This window comes from Trichosurus vulpecula, chromosome 1 (assembly GCF_011100635.1).
Source record: "Trichosurus vulpecula isolate mTriVul1 chromosome 1, mTriVul1.pri, whole genome shotgun sequence".
Classification (NCBI taxonomy): Eukaryota; Metazoa; Chordata; class Mammalia; order Diprotodontia; family Phalangeridae; genus Trichosurus; species Trichosurus vulpecula.
The window spans coordinates 195,827,798-195,848,670 of NC_050573.1; the positions used below are offsets into that span (position 1 = coordinate 195,827,798).

General features: G+C 35.7%; 1 protein-coding gene and 1 non-coding gene across 2 annotated transcripts in view; both read right to left on the reverse strand.

Annotated features, from left to right (window-relative positions):
- Nucleotides 1-457: 457 nt before the first annotated feature.
- LOC118834070 (nuclear transport factor 2-like) overlaps nt 458-20,873 on the reverse strand; it is a 35,625-nt gene continuing 15,209 nt past the window's right edge. The window contains exons 3-5 of the mRNA XM_036741517.1: nt 19,335-19,406; nt 3,288-3,386; nt 458-1,272 (exon numbers count right to left, since the gene is read on the reverse strand). Of these exons, the coding sequence (XP_036597412.1) occupies nt 1,159-1,272; nt 3,288-3,386; nt 19,335-19,406 (285 nt within the window). The 3' untranslated portion in view covers nt 458-1,158. The remainder of the gene's footprint in view (nt 1,273-3,287; nt 3,387-19,334; nt 19,407-20,873) is intronic.
- LOC118835028 lies at nt 13,925-14,028 on the reverse strand. The gene has a single exon (XR_005009393.1). It is a non-coding gene; the product is annotated as a U6 spliceosomal RNA (small nuclear RNA).

Here is a 20,873-nt window from a genome sequence, read left to right on the forward strand (position 1 = left end):
TCTCTTCCAGTTTTGACACTGTGATTGATCTATCAGAACCAAACATAGAATGTGCTGCTTTATTCCTTTCCCAGTATGAATCAGTATCAATATCTTGTGTTAATTTTCACATACCAAAATTGATGTTGTAGAACTTTCTTTTAAAGTGTGTCAAACATAATAGAAAATTCATAAACTAGAATAAAAAAGCAAAAGAGTCTGGCTCTTCATGCCTTCTGTTGGTGTACAGGAGCATGGTGTGCTCATAATCTATTGAATACTTGGCAATTATTCTAACCAATGTGACATAAACAAGCTCAGAGAGGTTGCCATCCCTCTACAATTAAAACTAAACCCATGTGTCTTGGCCACTACTTTTTGCCCATTTAGCATAGTAGACTTTAGGTAAAAAAATTTTTTTTAGTTTTGTTTATGATGTTTAAAATAATTAGCATTTCATCATTCTTAACATCCAGAGTTTTCTGGTTCATTAAAGTTATATATTGAAATTGGTAGCTTCACACATTTAAGAACATAAGGATAACAGGATTCAGCTGGATGGAACAGTAACACAAACATTATAAATCTGTGTGAAAAAGCAATTTCCTATATTCTAATATCTGACACGCAAAAGTCTACTTTGTGTCAGCCACCATCCCACAGATGTTCTGAGTACAGCTACAAAAATAACTTGCCTAGAATTAACTGCATTGCTAACTAATTTTTGGCTGAACACAAAGCAGGGGCATTAAGGAAGTGAATTGGGTTTTCCAATCCAGAGTTTCTTTAAAATGAGTAGCATCTATCATTATTATTATTAAATCATGCGTATGAAAGAATTTTTTCCTCAGTTCCAACAGGTAAAAATGTGGTCCCCTTAACAGGGCCCCTTTTCTAAAAGGTACATTTTGCTTGCATCTGTTCTCCCAAGATAGCACCTTGGTGCTTCTCCTATTTAAGTGAATTTCCCAGTATCGTAAAATTTTGATGCAGGACTCTCCATCCTTTCCCTGAAGTTGCCCTTTGATTGTTTTACACAGCCAACCACATTCTTTATTTGTCAACATATAGCAGAGCAAAACTAAAAGAAAAACCCAATGTTACCTCTTCATCATAAGTTGAACTAAGCCAAGAACAACAGGGTAGGGAAAATGCGAGAGTAGAAAGAATACAAAATACTCAAGCAAAGTTGTACAAAGCCAGTCTAAAAATATCATTAGTGCAAATCCATTTGTCATTCATATTCTTCAGAATAAACAGTTGGTGGAATCCCATCACGGGCTCTTCATCTACCTTTTAAAAAGAAGGGGGGAAGTTATTCTATAGTATTTGGTTTTTTTTTAATATTTGGTTTTTTATTAAATTTTTACTGACTTTTTTTTACATCACCATAATTTCCCAAGTATCCTTCCCCTCCCTCTCATGCTTCCAGAAAGCCAACCCACATAACAGTATTTTTAAACAAAAAAATAGAAAGATAAAGAGGGAAAAATCAGCATCACTGATCAATACATTGAAAAAGTCTGAAAATATGTGCAATGTACATTTATGGACTTTCCAGAAATCCATAAGGGATGAGGTGGGGATAATTTATCATATCTCTTATTTTGAGCCATGCACATTTTTTCCTAATTTTGAAACATTGAATTTTAATTTTAATTCACAGTTGCCTTATTTATTATAATATTGTAATTATTGTATATATTGTTTTCTTGACTCTGCTTATATAGTGTTTTAAGTGGCATCTGATCACCATTAGTAGGAATTAAATGCTCATCACTATCAGACTGCAATAGAGGAACATATTCCTCATATATCCTTTCTTAATAAAATACTTCTTGTTTATCAAGACAGAAAGCTTCTATAATTTTGCTGTGAATTTTACAACAGTGGGAACCTATACATCAGAAGTGTATTTCATTGTGATGTTCTCCCTTTCCACAACCTTTGAAAAGATATGTGTGTTTCACACCTTTGTTGAATGAAGAATACTAATTTCCTACTCTCCTCTCTCTACTCCATTTTCACAATTGCTTCATTTGCCCAATTTTGTATATTCCTTAGTTTCATTAGCTTTCTGAAGTATGGTAATAAAGACTGCAGTATTATGGAATATAATATTTCCGATGTGGATTTATTAAATAAGGGCAAGATCATGTTTTTATACTTATTTTGATGTCTCTTACTGACATATAGTGGCCAATGTTCTCAGGAAATTATCTACAACAACTACTAGGTTCCTGACCTGAGTTATAGTTGTTGGGTCAGAACTTTGCTTTTTACCTATAATTTAGATAATTTATTTATAAGTGCATAGACTCATAATATCTTTTGGTATTCTAATCCTTATCTGTTGGGCACCTTCCCTACCCAGGAAAGTTGGCTATCATTCAATGATCTAGAGATTTCACTCTTCCAAACCAACCATCATTTTTTTTTATCTTTAAACACATTTGTCCTATGAATTGTCAAAGTATTGTACATGATTTTTCAAAGTATCCTTTGACTTTCCTGATAACCAGTTTATATCTAGCCTACTTCCCTGGGGCTTCTCTGTTCTCACATGACATTTTAATTTTTTAAGGGAAAGAAATCCTTTTCCTTTTACCAAGACAGTTTCTTGACTAGTGCTAGTTGGCCATAAACCCATAGCACACATTTTTCCTGAGACTTCAATATAGTGCTTAAATAGTCTCCAGGTTTCTTATAGGTTACTGACTTCTTTAATTCTATCTCTGTCTTTTCCCCAAACATTTATATTTTTCTTTTATTTCCTTCCATAAAATTGAAGAACCCTTGATGTCTTGGTTTTCTTTCTCCTGCTATGGTTGAATTTACTTATCAATTCTCAGACCAGTTTCTATTCAATAATTAAGCCAAAGTCTAGTAATTTTCCCTTCTATCCTGTCCTAGGCATCATTTAATGCACATAGGTAAAGCTAAAAGGTTTGACAGGATGTATTCAAGGAGCTAGGATAGATCATTTTACGAATGATAAATTCTATGGTGACAGATAGTAGATTACTTCACCCAAGGTTGAGGTGTTTATACCAAAGTTTCAGTAACCTCGTATGGGTAATCTGATCATTCAAGTAGAAATTAAAAAAAAAACCAAGGCTAATGGGCAAGGAAAGAACTTAAAGAGGCTAATGAAAAGATGGTCAGTTTTGAGATCAAGGAATGATTCTGGGAAGTGTAGAGGGATTGCCCACAATATAATAAAGAAATGAGAAACAACATTAAAATTTTGTACTTACCAAATACTCTTCTTATATGCATTAAGTAGCACTGTTTTTTTAAATCCTTACCTTTAATTGACCCACAACCATACTAAGGATACAATTATCTGGAGCTGGTTGGTGATCTTGAGATGTGATACTGTGCTGGATTTTTTGGAATGGAAGATTCTGATAAGAAGGGGGGAGGGAAACATAGGCATAAAATATTTGAACTTTGAATAGGTAAACATTTATTAAATTTTACATGAACAAAAACAACAAATGATACATTTACTTAGGAATTAACACCACTAAATTCCTAGATAATTTTTAGGTAGAAATGCATTATTGCATTTTATTTGTTCAAAAAGCTACCATAAACTATTCTATTTCTGCTATTGCTACGGAACTCTGAAAAATCTAAACTCACTACTCTATTTTTAAAGCTGGATTACTGCAAAGATAGAAGAAAGAAACCCTAAGAGACAAGATGAAAATAAATGGATAGGGACCATTTCATGTTCTAAAATCATATACTCAAAAGTCCTATTCAGATGACCTCATTGTGGTAGGGAAATGATCCTGGTTCTTTTAGGTTTTGCTGATTGAGCACCAATTCTAGCCAGTCCTTTGTGAAAAGACTTCAAGTATTGGATCAGTAACAGACTATGTTCTTCAATATTGATTCCAGAAGACCATTTTCCATCAGCATTATGCCTCCTCAAGGATAAGCTGATCCCCTGAAATCTCATCACTATGCAGATGGACTCAGTTTTTGATTTATAGAACCTTCTCAACTCCTAAAGAGTGCCAGACCTCGAGTCAGGAAGACTCAGCTTCCTGAGTTCAAATCTAGCCTTAGACATTTATTGGCTGTGTGACCCCAGGCAAGTTTCTTAACCCTGTTTACCTCAGTTTCCTCATTTGTAAAATGAGCTGGAGAAGGAAATGGCAAACCGCTCCAGTATGTCTACCAAGAAAACCCCATATGGGGTCATGAAGATTGGGGACATGACTGAAGAACAAAAACCACAACTCAACTCTCTCAGGTACCTCTTTTCTTTGATAAGAGAACTGGAGGGTAGAACAATAAGCTCCTCCCAAAGCCTCCCTTTATAAAGGCCTCAGAACTTTCCAGGTAACCTTCCATTTCCCGTCAGCAGCTCTGCTTGGTTTCAACTCCATAGAGAATCATGTCTCCGTGCTGGGTTACACCCTAACACTCTCCATTTTCAGCTTCCTTTTGTGGGTTGCTGACCCCCATTAGATTGTAAACTCCTTGATGGCAGGGATTATCTTTCTTATTTGTATTGCCAGTGCTTTAAAAAGTGCCTGATACATGGTAGGTACTTAAATGTTTGTTGAATTGAGTTGATTACAAATGTAAAAATATAGACATGGGTACTGTGTCAATTGGTTTTACTTAACTTTTTTTTTTTTGGCAACAGAAGGAGAAGAGGATTATTGAGAAGTAACCATGCCATAAAACAAAAGCATCAATAAAAACTTGTAATGGGGATTTGTCATATGCCCAGATCAGCCAAGATGGAGGGACCCACAAGGAAAATGCCAGGGACCTACTTCTGGGAGAAGACCATGCTGCTTTGGCCTACCACATTGTTGGGAACGGCCTTGGAAATTTCCATGGGCTATACAGCCAGAACTGCCTGTGTTTAAAAATCTGCCTCACTGAGGCACAGTCTCTCTTCTTACAGTGTCAAGGAGCTTATGTAAGAATCCAGTGGAGGAAAGACAACATGGAAACAAATATATACAAAGCAAGCTATATGTGCAATATAAATAGGAAATAATTAACAGAATGAAGGCACTGGAATTATGCAGTAAGTTGGGTAGGGAATGAGACACCTTTTCCTTCCCCTTAGGCCTTGTGGGCCTAAGAAATAGACTTGGGGTTTGGGGTTTGCTTCATTTGTCCTTTTTAGTTCTAAAGGAGGGGAATGGAATTCCAGATATACAAGTTTAAGCTAAAGTGACCTTGGCGGGCAAATTGTTTACATCCCTATATGGGAGAATGATATTTGTTAAAATGTGTTTTAAACCTGGTTCAGCTTTTAGGTGTTCTTAGTTTATTGCAGACATTTTTAATTTTTACCCTTATTACTTACTCCTAATGCCATTTTAAGTTTTTGTACCAATAATGCTGAGCTTTACTGTAGGAAGTAATAGGGTGGAAAGCATGATGGATTATACCTCAAATCTTTAAATTTGCCAGTATATATGTCTAATTTTTTTTTCTGTTGACAAGTAAAAGAAAAACTTTTAAAAACTCAAAAAAAATAAAGTGACCTTGGAGCCCAGGAATACAGGCAGACATTGACACCAGTTTAGCAAGGAAGTCCAGAGAGGCCAGGGAGTGATTAGGGATAAAAGCCTAGGGGGGTGATTTGGACTTGAAACCTGTTGGGATTAATGCTACATAAGTACTGAGCTAAATTGTGGATTTAATTTTCTTCCTTTTCCCAGAAAACAAGGGCATCTAGGAAGGATTATGCCCCTTAGTTGTTGGGGTAAATGTGTCTATGCTTATTCTCATTATACAAGTAAAAATTTCTTCAAAAAGCTAACCCGATTGCTAAATAGTTAAATGGACCTCCGGCATGTGGTCCCCTAAAATTAGGGCAACACAACAGGTTGTGGCTTGAGCCAATAGCACAGACATTCCACAAACTCTTAAGGATATATACAGAAAGCCTTGGAGAATTTGGTGAAAATATAACAGACTTGGTCTTCAGGCAGTGGAAGTCACTGTTGCACACTTAACTGAAAAAGACTACAGTCCAAGGAGGCAGCATGTGGACAGGACATACAGGTACAGTGGAAAGGACATAAAAATTGGGGTCAGAGGACCTTAGTTCAAATCCCAGCTCTGCCACTTAATAACTGTGTGAATGAACTTCGAGTAAGTCACTGAATCTCTACAGACCTCAGTTCCATCATCTATAAAAGGAGGGCTGGATGACTTTTAAGGTCACTTTCATCCCTAAATCTATGATCATATGAAAATTACCTCTCCAGGTAAGTTTGGTGAAGCTCATCACCACAAGGTTTGCCTCCAAGGGATGAATTTTTTTTGGCCACAACAACTGAAGGATTATCTAAAATTAGGCAGCCAGTCTTTTAAGCATTTATTAAGCAATTACTCTGCGTCAGGCACTATGCAAAGGCTGGGGATACAAAGAAAGGAAAACAGTCCTGTCCTTAAGAGGTTCACATTCTAATGGACCAGCAACCATGCAAATAACTATGTATATTCAAGACATATACAGTGTAAATGAGAAGCAACCTCAGAGGTAAGACATTAGCAATGAGGTGGACTGGAAAAAGCCTCCTGTAGAAAGTCAGATTTGAGCAGAGTCTTGAAAGAAGCCGGGAAATCTAGGAGGCTTCCAGGTATGGAGAACATTCAGTATGTATACATGGAGTTGGGAAAAATGGTTTTATGTGTCAAGAATAGCAATTAGGCCAGTGGAGCTGGATAGAGGAATGCAGAATAAGAAATCTGGTAAGGTAGAAAAGAGCCAATATGAAAAGGATTTCATATGCCAAACAGAGGTCTTTATATTGATCCTGGGATTTATACAAAATCACTGGAATTTACTGAATAGTGAGGAGAAGTGATAATGGTCATGCTTGTGCTTTAGGAAAGTCACTTTGGCAGCTGAGTGGTGTATGGAGAGACTTGAAGCAGGGAGATCAATTAGAAGGCTACTGTAATAATATAGGCAAGAGAGGATGGAGGCTTACACTAGGCTGGTGGCTCTGTGAGTAGAGAGAAGGGATGTATATGATTGGATATATGAAGTGAAAGCAAATGAAAAGTTAAGGATTATAATGGATTTTGAGCTTGGCTGATAGGAAAGATGGTGGTGCTCTTGAGCATAATAGGGAAATTGGGAAGAGGGTAGTTTGGGAAGAAGGGGAATATAATGAGCTCTGTTTTAGATATGTTGAGTTTCACATACCTATAAGACATCAAGTTTGAAATGTCCAAAAAGCAGTTGATGATGCAGGACTAGAGCTCTGAAGGGAGACTAGGGCTGGACACATAGATCTGGCAATTATCTGAGTAGAGATGATCCCTGAAACCATAGGAGCTGATGAGATCACCAACTGAGAGTGTGTAAAGAAGGGCTCAGGACAGAGCCTTGGGGGGACAACTAAATTTAGCAGTTATGAACTGGATGAGGAGCTAGCAAAGGAGATTGAGAAGGAGTGGTCTGACAGGTAGCAGGAGAACCCGGAAAGTGCAGTGCCATGAAAACCTAGAGAGGGGAAAGTATCTAGGAAATGATCAACAGTATAAGAAGCTATAGAGAAGTCAAAGATGAAGATGAAACACTCCATTAAATCTGACAATTAAGAGATTGTTTCTGTCCATAAATTGGAAAATGACTAAAGAAAATATAGTGTATGAATGTAATGGGATGTTATTATGGCCTGAGAAATGACAAAAAGAATGGTTTCAGAGAAACTTGAGGAGACTTATATGAACTTGAAAAAGAGTTAAATGAACAGAACCAGGAGAATAATGTATGTAATGACAACAACCTTATAAAGACAAACAATTTTGAAAGACTTGAGAATTTTTATTGATGCAACGACCAACCATGATTCCAGAGGATGTGTGCCATTGACTTCCTGACAGAGATTCAAGATACAGAATGAGACATATTTTGGGCCAAGAACAATTTGAGAATTTATTTTGCTTGAATATGAGTATTTGTTACAAAAGTTGTGCTTTTCTTTTTTCTTCAATGGGAAGGAGAGAAAATAAATGATTGACAAGAGAAAATTTTTTAAATATATAAGCATACTTTAAGAGATCATTGGTAACTTTGAAGAAGAGTTTCAAGTGGATGTTGAGGCTGGAAGCCAAAAAGCAAAAAGTTCAGGAGTGAAAAGAAAGAAAGTAGAGGCAGCAATGATGGACTCCTTTCTCATTGAGTTTAGCTGAAAATGGAGAGATATAGTATGACAGGTACTAAGGGTGATTAGATCAAGAAAGAGGGTTTTTTTTTAAGGGTGGGTGAAAAATAGGAATTTGTTTTTGTTTTTACAGCAGAGAGGAGTCCAGAAGAGACGGAAAATGAGGGAGAGTGTGGGGATGACAGTAAGATCAAATTGATTGAGAAATCATGAGGAAATGCGGTCAAGGACAAACATAGAAGGGTTTGCCTTGGAAAGGAGAAAGGCTACATCCTTCCTGGAGACCAGAGGAGGAAGAGATCATGGAAGGAGAGTGATGTGAGATGGAGAGGAAGGAGGATTTCTTGGCAAATAGCCTCCATTTTTTAAGTGAAACATAAAGTGAGGTCCTCAGCTGAGAGGATGGGGGATTGTGCCATGGGAGAATTGCAGAAGAATGATGCTTTAGGCATTGTGGTAAGTAGAAGAGCAAATCAATTAAAGAGATATAAAAGAACTACCTTGCTACAGGGAAGGTCCAGTTGAAATTATGTACCATAAATTTATAGTGGAGTGGACACAATCAGCACAGTTTCATCATTTTCCCCAGTTCTATTCTGTAGCATGTGAACAGAAGAAGAGAAGGTTGATGTAGGAGTAATGCAAAACATGACCAGTGATAGAACAAGTGGAAAGAAGATTCAAGTGTAGAGGGTAGTGTAGAGTTGGACTGATTTACTTAAGGGTTGAAGAAGAGAAGCGAGAAAATTTAATAGGTGTGGGGGATATGACCTAGGAAAGAATTGAGGGATATAGGGACTTCAGGTGAATATGAAGAATGGGATCAAGGGCCATAAGGCAGAGGGAAAGATGCCATATTTATACTTTTATTCTAGTTTTATATTAACCTTGGTCTTTGTTCTATCAAGTCGGTGCTCTAACTTCACAGGTAGCTAATTGTTGAACAACTTCCATATCAACAATGAAATCTTTCCTTCTCCCCTTCTCAGAGAACTATCCTATATAACAAAGTATTTTTAAAAGGCAAAAAGAAAATGAAGAGGAAAAATTCAGTATGACCTATCAATGCACCGAAAAAGTCTGAGAGCCTATGCAACGTGCAACATCAGTGGAATTCCTACCTCCATGAAACATCAGGTGGGTGGAGGGCAGGATTTGTTAATATCTCTTCATTTGGGTCATACTTGATCTTTATAATTTTGTTAATTCATTTTTGATTTTATGTATGTAGTTGTTCTTTCCATTTACATTGTCTAAGTCCTTGTGTATATCACTTTCTTGGCTCTGCTTACTTACGCTCTGTATTGAGGCCTCTCTGTACCTATCACATTCATCATTTATTACAGCTAGTAATTTTTTACTACATTCATTCCTTCCATGGCATTCACAATTTATTTAGCCATTCCTTAATTGATGGACATCTAGTTTGTTTCCAATTCATTGTCATCCCCAAAAGTGCTGCTGCAAATATTTTGGTGTATATGGGGACTTTCTTCTTATCAACGACTTCCTTAGGAATATAAGCCAAGTAATGGTATCTCTGGCTCAAAGGGTATGACATTTTTGTCACTTTATTTGCATAATTCAAAAGTGCTTTCCAAAATGGTTGTACCGTTTCACAGCTCCACCAACAATGTATCATTGTGCTTATCCCACAACCCCTCTAACACTGACTATTGTCATTTTTAGTTAATTTTGCCAATTTGCAAGGTGTGAGGCAAAACTTCAGGGTTGTTTTTGTTTTGTATTTCTATTATGAGTAGTGATATTTTGTTTGTTTGGGTTTTTTTTGGAGATAATTGGGATTGAGTGACTTGCCCAGGGTCATACAGCTAGTAAGTGTCTGAGGCCAGATTTGAACTCAGGTCCTGATGACTCTAGGGCTGGTGCTCTAGCCACTGTACCACCTAGCTGCCCCTATTATTAGTGATTTGAAGAATTCTTTGCTGTGGTTGGTAATACTTTGTAGTTCTTTCAAGAACTGTTCATATCCTTTGGGCACGTATCTACTGTTGAGTGCCTATTACATATTCAGATAGATGGATATAAATTATTTGTATATCTTAGATACCAAACCATTATCAGAGAAATTTAATAGAAATATTTTTTCCCATTCAACTACTTCCCTTCTCATCGTAATTTTGTCTGTACGTAAGTTTTTCAGCTTCATAGAATCAAAGCTATCTATTTCATATTTTGTAATTATATCCCTTGTTTGATTGAGAATATATTATCTACCCATAGATGTGAGAAGTATATCATCTGTTTCTCTTCTAATTTTTAAAAATCATTTGTCTCTAATATTAAGGTCACATATCCATTCAGACTGTTTTGTAGAATATTGTGTAAAAAATTAGTCTAAGCCTAGTTTCTCCCAGATTGTTTTCCAGTTTTCCCCAGCAGTTTTTTTAATCAAAAAAAGTTTTTTTCCCCTAGGTAATTTGTTTTCCATTTTATCAAACAATGGGGTTGTTGTAATCCATTGTTTCTGATTTTCCCTTGTCTAGCTGTATTGGTAATTAAGGTGGGACTTTTTTTTTTTTACTGTTTTCTCTTTTAGAAATGCTAAAGTAATCAAATGCCCTTGATTAAGCCTTACTAGGTGCAAAGTCCCAGGCCCACACCCTTTTGCTAAGTAGGCTCTGAGCCCTCAGAGCCCTGAACAGGATATAAAAACTCATTTTTTTGAGGTTTTTTTTTGAGAATTTTGTCTAGGGCTCTCACTCCTGGAGGAGCATTGACGTGGAGACTCTAGGCAGCTGTTCTAAGAGCCTCCCAGCTTGTGAAACCAGATGTTGATACTTTCTTGGTAACTATGAATTGTGATTTGGTCTGTTTATATTGTGTATGTTTGTAATTTGTTTGTGTTTGCTCTGAAATTTAGGTTGCTGGCTTTTCCTCCTGAACTAAGTGAATGATATTTGTATGTTGGATTAAAGTAAGATTGTTAACCCCTTAATGTTGCTTTTCAGTAAAGCAGATCAAAGAATCTGTGCAGGCAACTCTTGTTGCTGCTCTTGTTTAGTCTTACAACTCAACTGCAGCTGCTGGCCAAATTGGTGCTAGTCTGTTCAATTAGTCTATCAATTTTTAAATTGATAAAAGATGATTTTGAGGTCCACTGCTTTAATATAGTTTGAGATCTTGAAGTGCCATTCTCCATTTATCCCTACCTCTTTTCACCACTTCTCTTGGTGTTCTATATCTTTTGTTTTTCCACATGAATTTTGTTATTATTTTTTCAAGTTGGATAAAGTATCCCTGTGGTAATTTGATTAGTATAACATTAAACATATGAATTAATGGTGGTAGTATTGCCATTTTTATTATTTTGGCATGGTTATAAGTACTGAATATTCTTCTAGCTATTTAAGTTTTTTTTATTTCCTTGAGGAACCCTTGTAACTAAATCCATATAAGTTTTTTGTGTGCTTTGATAGAACAGTATCCAGATACTTTATGCATTTTGAGAAAGAGAGAGAGAAAAAAGAAAAGAAAGAAGCTTCAATTTGTATTCTGAATCTATCAGTTCTCTATGTTGAGGTGGATAGTTTGTTTCCTCATGGGTCTTTTGAAATTGTAGCAGATCATTGTTTGATAGAGTTACCAAGTCTTTCAAAGTTGGTTATTTTCATAATATTGCTGTTATTATGTAAACTGTTCTCCTGGTTCTGTCTTCACTTTGCATCAGTTCATACAATTCTTCTCAGGTTCTTTCTTAAACCATTTCCTTCAACATTTCTTAAAGCAAGATAATATTCAATCATATTTATATATCATAACTTATTCAATCATTCCCCCATTGATGGGCATTTCTTCAGTTTCCAATTCTTTGACACCACAAAAAGAGCTGCTATAAATATTTTTGTACATAGGGATCCTTTTCCTCTTTCTTTTATCTCTTGGGGGAATATGCAGAGTCTAATAGTCATTTAGAAATAGTTCAAAATTGCTTTAGAGAATGATCAGATTAGTTCACAGTTCCACCAACAATGCAATACTGGACCAATTTTCCCACATCCTCTCTAGCGTTTTTTTTTTGGTCATTTTAGCCAACTTGATGAGTCTGAGGTGGTACCTCAGAGTTATTGTAATTCACATTTCTCTAATTTTTGTGATTCAGAGTACTTTTTCATACTACTTTGAGAACTTTGATATCTCCCTCTGAAACTATCTGTTTACATCCCTTGACCATTTGTAACTGGAGAATGGCTCTTCTTGAAAATTTTACTCAGGTCCCTATATATTTTGGAAATGAGATCTTTATCCAAGAAACTGTTACAAAGGGTTCTCCCAGTTTCCTGCTTTTCTTCTAATTTTAGCTGTATTGGATTTATTTGTGCAAAAATGTTTGTATTTTACTTTAAAATTTTGCATCAATACTCATTAGGGTAATTGTTCTATAGTTTTATCAGTTTTGAATCTTCATGGCTGGGGTATCCAAATCACAGTTATGTAATAAAAAGAAATTGTTAGTACTCCTTTACCTATTTTTTCCCCAAACAGTTTATGTAATTTTTAAATCCTCTTGTAAATACATCTGGTCCTTTTTTTTTCCTTAGGGAGCTCATTTATGGTTTGTTCAAATTATTTTTTCTCTAACATGGTATTAAATATTTTAGCTGGGCAATTTATATTTTTGTAAATATTCATCCACTTTATTTAGACCATCAATTTTTATTGGCATATTGTTGGGCAAAATGGGTCCTAATACTTGCTTCTATTTTATCTTCATTGTGAATTCACCTTTTTCACTTTTGATACTGGCAGTTTCATTTTCTTTTTTAAAATTAAATTGCCTAATGTTTAATCTGTTTTATTGTTTTTAAAAAAACCAGTCCTAGTTTTATTAGTTTAACTATTCTTTCTTTCAATATTGTAAATTACTTCTTTGCTAACATTTCTATTTTGTTTAATTGGGGTTTTTAATTTGTGGTTTTTCTAGGTTTTTTTTTAGTTTCATCCCTGATTAATTGATCTACTCTTTCTCTCTTTTATTGATGTAAACATTTAGAGATACAAAATTTCCCCTAGGTACTGCTTTGCCTGTACCCCCAAGACTTTGGTAGGTTATCTCATTATTGTCATTATCTTTAATGAAACTGTTAATTGTTTTTATGATTTGTTCTTTGACTTCTATGCCTATTTTCCAGGATTAAGTATTTATATAATCTATGCTTCCAAGTTCCTTTATTGAATATTATTTTTATTGCATTTTGGTAAACAAAAGATGCATTTAATATTTCTGCTTGTCTGCATTTGTTTATGAAGTTTTTATGCTCTAAAACATAACCAGCTATTATGAAGGTGCCATGCAAAGCTGAGAAATAGGTATATTCCCTTCTGTTTTCATTCAACATTTTCCAGAGGGCTAGGATATCCAAGTTTTCTAAAATTCTATCATCTCCTTAACTTCTTTCCTGTTTATTTTATGGTTAGATTGATCTAGAGAGGGGGTAATTGAGGTCCCCTACTATTATAATTTTACTATTTCCTCCTATAAATCATTTAACTTTTTCTTTAAAAATTTGGATGATATGCCATATATGCATATTTTCAGTATTGATATTAATTCATTATCTATGATACCTCTTAGCAAAATGTAATTTACCCGTTTTTCTCTTTTAATTACTTCCAGTTTTGCTTTTGTTTTGTATAAGAGCATGATTGCCATTCCTTCCCTTTTTAACTTTAGCTGAAGCATAATACCTTCTGCACCATCCCCTTGTTTTAATTCTGTAAATATTTTCCCTTTCAAGTATGTTTCTTGTAAGCAACATGAAAATATGGAAGGTTTCATGAATTTACATGTCATCCTTGGGCAGGGGTAATGCTAATCTTCTCCTTGTTCCAATTTTAGTATATGTGCTGTCAATATGAGTACGATATAGTTGATTTTTAAGGGTTTATTTTGTAATCTGCAACTTTGTTGAAGCTACTATGTCAATTAGTATCTTTTCTGATTCTTTAGGATTTTCCAAGTATACCATCATCAAATCAGCATAGTTTTATTTCCTTTTCACCTATCTTTATGCCTTTAATTCCTTTCTCTAATCATATTATTGTTATTAGCATTTCCAGCACTACATGAAAGAATAGTGGAGAGTTTAGGCATCTTTATTTTACTCCTATATTTTTCTAAAAGGTTCTAGTGTATCCCCACTGCATATAAAGTATGTTTCTGTCTGAGAGAGATGCTTTTTTGTGATATTAAGAAAGGTCTCTCCATGCCCATATTTTGTAGAGTTTTTTTTTAAACATAAATGAGTGTTATGCTTTGTCAAAAGCTTTTTCTGTATGTCCTGAGGTAATCATTTGGTTTGTAATGTTTGGAGTTTTTAACATGATTAATTCTGTTGACTCTTTTCCTAATGCCGAACCATCCTTCCATTCTGGTATAAATCCATCTTGGTGATAATGAATGATTTCTTGGATAAATTGCTGTAGTCAGTTTTAAAGGATATTTAAAATAATTTTTAAAAATAAATATTCATTAATAATACAAGTCAGGGGTGTGGGTTGGATCTCAAAGCTTTCCAGCTTCCTCTTACACTAAACAATTCACACTTTACCAGCTTAAGGTCTTTATCCCAAGTGACTTTTGAGGACAGAACTGGCCTCTGATGGATGCTAGGCTCTTTCCATCAGGCTTGGTAGAGGGCTACTTAGCCCCACCTACTACTTCTCCCTTCCCTTCCTTCTCTACAGTATCCTATCCTATGTACTTCATTCCACAGTTCTCTGGCCCAACAATATAGAGCATTGTCATGCTAGTACTTTTGTAGCCTGTACTACTAGGGTAGTGGTGTCAGGGTATGAGGTTGAGCTCTATTTCAAGGCCAGATGTGTTCTGCCCCTTTCCCTTTGTCCCCCATGGCTCTGGCTATGAAGCTTCAGTAAATTTCTACAATTTGGATCTTAGACCTCCAGAGCACTGGAAAGACAGAGAAAGGACCATAGTAAGGGAATCATTTTGTTGCAAGCTTGTGGGTACAGTCGTGCTGCTGATAGAAGTAGGGGGTTCTAAGTGAGATCAAATAAAGCATTAGTTCATGGAGTTTTTAATGTTCTTTTGGGTTCTTGGTTTACTAGACCATGGAGACAGCTGAAGTTGCTTTTAGTTTGGCACATAATTTCTATTTAGTACGCCATCTTGTTAGTCACATGACCCATAAGTCATCTCAGTCATACATGCTTCTGAATGATCTATAAGTCTTTGTCTTTTCTCAGTCCTTACTCCTAAACCATACTGTCCATCATAAGTTCTCACATTCCCACCTTTATACTACAATCACAATACAGTAAATGGCTTAATTTGGAGAGTCTTAATACAATTTTTTTGTATTTTTCTAGCTCTCCATCCTTTGCAACAAATGTAGGTATATAAGATACAATTACATTCATGTTGGACACTTTGTAAATAATGATCATAAGCACTGGAACTAAGAATGACCAATGTAGTGACAAAGAAACACTCTTTCTTACTGCCTTTGGATGGTCACATCAGCTCCTACTTTTGTCTTTCCAAGGAGAATTTGTGATCCATCCTTCAATTTGGCTGCTATTTCCTTCTGTGATCTGGATTTGTTTAGATAGAGCAAGAATATGTCAAGATTGGTATGATAAAATTACTCTCATAGCATGTCCACTTAGTCACTAGACAAAGAACTCACCTTTAGAGTATCAATAGCAAAGTTTCTGTTTACAGTCTACTAAAAAATATGATTCTTAGCATCTTATGGTCTCATCATTGCAGAAGTGGAAGAGTGCTGCACTGGACTTGGGGCCATTTTGTATTTTTTGTTGTTTCGTGGATTACTGTAGCCAAGAAAGGCAGCACTGTGTGGCCAGCTTCCTAGTAATGTACCTCTGTGAGCTTAGCTAGGCTTTCCACCTGACACAGTTACCATCTTGACGGGACCTTACTTAAAACACTTATGGCATGGTAGAAATGATTAGAGTTTGTGGTCCATTGCATAGCCTTCAAAGACCCAGGGTCACTTCTTCTCCTTGACCAAGCATCCAAGTAAGACTTTGTGAAGGATAACAAAGGTATAAAAGGTACAACAGCAGTGTGTGAATTAAACAAATGGGTGTTACTAACAAGTGGCCTAGAAGTTTGGAGAAGGGCACGTGGGCTGGAAATGACCAGAAAGCCTTTGTAGGATAGTGACTCATACTTGTTATTCTGTATATTGGTCAACTTCTTTGCAATTATCATACTCCATTCTTAACTGAGAAAGAAATAATAGGAGATAAAATTGTAATCACTGTACAGGGGAGATATTTTCTGTATCCCCAGAATAAACAAATCATAGTTTACCCATTACCCAATGGCAGGAAGGTGGTACAGTGGATAGAGTGCCAGGCCTGAAATCAGGAGGCCTCATCTTCCTAAGTTCAGATCTGGTCTCAGATACTTACTAGCTGGTGACCCTGGGCAAGTCACCTAACTCTGTTTTCCTCAGTTTCCTCATCTGTAAAATGAGTTGGAAAAGGAAATGCCAAACCACTCCAGCATCTTTGCCAAGAAAACCCCAAATGGGGTCATGAAGAGCCAAACATGACTGAGAAACTGAACGACAATTATCCATTACCCATAGTATGTATAGACCCCTACCCTGTAATGACTAGTATATACCATAGGCATGAACAATTCCTCTCCTCCAGAAAATTACACTCTCATCTCAACTAAATGTATTGATAATGTAAATATATAAGAGTGAAGAGTACCTAAATATGGTATATATGTACCAGGTGGGGGGAGTATCCTGATTGAACTGGATATGGGCACTCAGTCTAAAAATTCTTTCTGTCTGGTCAAGAAGGTGTTGATAAAATGATGTATCGATCTGCGAAGGACATGTTTTTTATTTCATCTAATTATAGTCCACTTCCAATCATATTCTCTACAAATAAAACACTAATTTTAAACATTTCATTGAGGCTTTTTTGATAAATTTTTAAAGTATCACTTATTAGATAAATCTATCTTGGCCATGAACAAAATGCAGCAATTCACACATTAGAATGCTTTAAAATATACTAGTTCTTTTCTGGTTACATGAAAATTACTTCTGCTGTCTTTAATGTAAGAGTTTAGCACTTGGAGGAAAGAGATTTAATTTATACTGTTTTACTTATACAGTCATAGGATTCAGAGTTGGAAGGGAGATTATCTAATCTAAAATCCTAATTTTACAGATAAGAACACTGAAATCCAGTGAGTACAAGTAACAACACAGAAGCAAGGAAGGCAGAACTCTAAAGTCATTTAACCCATACCTGAATAGGGACACAACAACTTCCCTAATATAGTTTGAAGTACTGTACAGAGGGAGAACTTTCTAGAGATAAGACCTTTCTGCTTTTGGATGTCTCTAATAGTTAGGAAAGGTTTTCCTTACATCAAGACCAAGTCTTCATCTCAGTAACTTTCACTCAGAAGCTTATCAAGCTTAATCTTCCTTTCATTATGATAGCTATCTTTAAGTATAGAGAAGGAAATGTCAAACGGCTCCAATATCTTTGCCAAGAAAAACCTAAATGGGATCACAAAGTGTTGGACATGACTAAAACTACCAAATAACAACAAATCTTTAAGTATTTGAAGAACTACCGATTTCCCCAACCTCACGTCTTCTCTTCTCCAAGCTAAATATTCCCAGTTCTTTCAGCCAATTCTTATATGACATGGTCTCTGGCTTCATTCTTCTGCATATATTCCAGCAGACCAATGTTTTTCCAAAAACGTGGAACACACAACTGAACAAAATCCTCCAAATATGGTCACCTCCAAGGTCTTGGATACTATGTCTCTCAATACAGAGTAAGATCACACTAACTTTTTTGGCTGCTATATCACCCTGTTGAATCATAATGAATTTGCAGTTCACTTAAAACTCACAAACCTTCTTCATACACTACTGTTTAGCTATGATGCTGTATGTGTGAAGTTGATTTTTTAAAAATTCAAGTAGGAGACTTACAAGTGCATCTATCCATACGTAAATTTCATCTTATTAGAAGCAGACCATCATTTTAGCTTGTTGAGATTTTTTAAAATCTTGATTCCATCATCTAATGTGCTAACTGCTGAGAGAAATGATTATTTCTCTCTTACATTAAAAACTAATTATTGTATTGAGACCAAGGTTTTTCCCCTTTTCTACTTCCTTACATAGAAATCAAGCAGCATAAGAAATCTTAGCCAAAGGCTTACTCAAGCCAAGATCTAATCAAACAGTAAAAGAAATTCTAAGTTTGGGCTAATGGGAGGATTCCTGCTCATTGTATTTACTCAGATAAGTCTGGGAAAATGGGGATTCTCCCTTTTGTCAGACAGGTGATATGGAAATTGATAAATCTCTTTGACCCAGACTTGGGTGATCCAAATCACATACCCCCAACACCCTCATTGCACTACAGCCCACTTCCCATTATAATATGCATTTCCTCATTAATCGTTAGCCAATCAGAGTTGATGGCCACCCTCAGAAACACCCACTCTTCCAACAGTATATAAACTGTGAACCCACCACTGTGAGAGTCTTTGGCATTCAAGAGTGTCAACTGACCTCTTTCCATTAATAAACATGCTAGCCTTATTAATAAAGTTATTAAATTACCCAGAAACTATGTCTCTTGAACTTTTTAAATGTCACACTACCAGTCTAGATTCATGTCATATACAAATTTGACAAACATTCCACCCAGGTCTTTTTTTTCATATCGTCATTAAAAATGTTGATAGGACCAAGGGCAAATTTCTAGGGTACCTCCTTTCAAGCAGATATTAATTAACCCATTAATAGCTACTACATTTGTTCATTCAACCAGTTTTGAATCCCTATAGTTGCATCAACTAAGCTCATACGTAGACTTATAATGCTTTATTAAAATCTAGGTATAGTATTTAATTGATCGACCAGTCTAGTAACACTATCAAAAACTGATTACATAGGCCATCTGTTCTTGGAAATCTAAGCTGGATTTTAGTGATCCCAACTTCCCTTTCCAAATATTCAGAAACCATTCTTATACCAACATTAAATATTTGCTCAAAGTCACATGGATATTGTGTTAATACAGCCATGATTCAAACACATGTCTCCTGACTTGAAGTCCAATGCTCTGTATATTAAAATTGCCTCCCCAACTCCCCTTACATTCTGTACACAAAGCACATACCAGCATCTTCTCCATGATTGCTGATTTCCCTTGGAATTGTTCTCCTTCCCATGACAAACAAGAAGCTTCTGTCTGCATGTGTAGTGGATGTAATAAGGAAAAAAGAAAAAAAAATCTTAGTTTCTTATATGCTCCCACTAACACAGTCAAAAATAAAGGGCAGAAGGGAACATATGTACATTTATCAAGGGAGAAGAGGAAGTATGTAGATTCTTATATTAGTCAGGGTTGAGAAATCCATGATCTGGCATTTAGCAGGATAAACATTAAAACAAACAAACAAATAAAGGTTTTTGTTTTTTGTCTTTATTGTTTTGTTTTTTAAGATGAATTGGGCCAAGGCCAAGAGTAGAGACTGGCTCCTTCAGGGAAATCAATGAAATCCTAGAGTCCAGCCAGGAAGTCAAGTTAGTATATATATCCATCACTATTCAGTAATGATAACCTGATAACCAGCTCCCAAACGAGGAGGACTGGCAGTGAACAGCTTGACGAATATATCCGTTAAGAGCGTCTAACTCTCTTTGTTCTCATTTCATATTCACCAGGCAACTTTCTGGTACTAATTCTCTTCCCCAAGTACATTTTGTGCTGACGTGGGAATGTTTTAGTTCTTCATGCAAATGAGTAAATGGGCTATGAGTCTCTTATGAATTTGGTCATTGTGAATCAATTCTTTAGTGCCTGATCACCCCCTGGGGAAATTGATGATGTCAAATTTCTGGACCTGCCAGGCTGAGAACAGTATCCTGGACCACAGAAGAAACAAATGAGAAAGGCCCTGGATAACTGCTACAGTTTTACTATAGCACTCTTCCTCCCTGTCATGTGGACATCTCCAGAGGAGTGGAACAAAAAATCTAGCCTTGTTAACCACAGTAAATTTCAGTGTAAATTTCCTGCGAATGCTTTTGTAGGGCTAAGAAACAGAGGACCTAAGTCTATCTCTATGATTAGGTCTTTGTAAAAGTCACTCCGCCTGCCTACCCCAAGCCCTCTTTCTTAAAAAAAAAAAAAAGACAAAAACCCAAAACCCTTCCAGTTTTCCAATTGTAAAACGAGATTACATTGAGACTATCTACTTGTAAGGATAAATAGAGGCTAACTATAATTCTAAGAAGCAATTAATATACATACACATAAAATATTGCCTCTAAGGGAATTTCATTGCATTTATTTCTTGTAACAATTAACTTTGATTAAAAAAAAAACCAGTAAGGTTTTGTTTTGGATTGGGATGAGCAGGAGGGGGTTATTTGTTTTTAGTTATTTACCAGACCTATATTTAAATGAAATGAACTGGAAATACAATCAGGATTCTGAATTTCTAGTTTCTCTTTCAGTTAACATTTCCTGAAAGTTTATAAATGGTAATATTCAATGTAGAAAACAAACTTCAGAGCTGAACCTTATTCTATATCCTCTGTACAAGGACTAACAAATAAATAATTATAATAACTTCAATCCAAGTCCACAGGAAACAAACATGGTTTGTTTGGTCACAGGAAATACAATGAGAAGGATAATTCTTCAGTCATA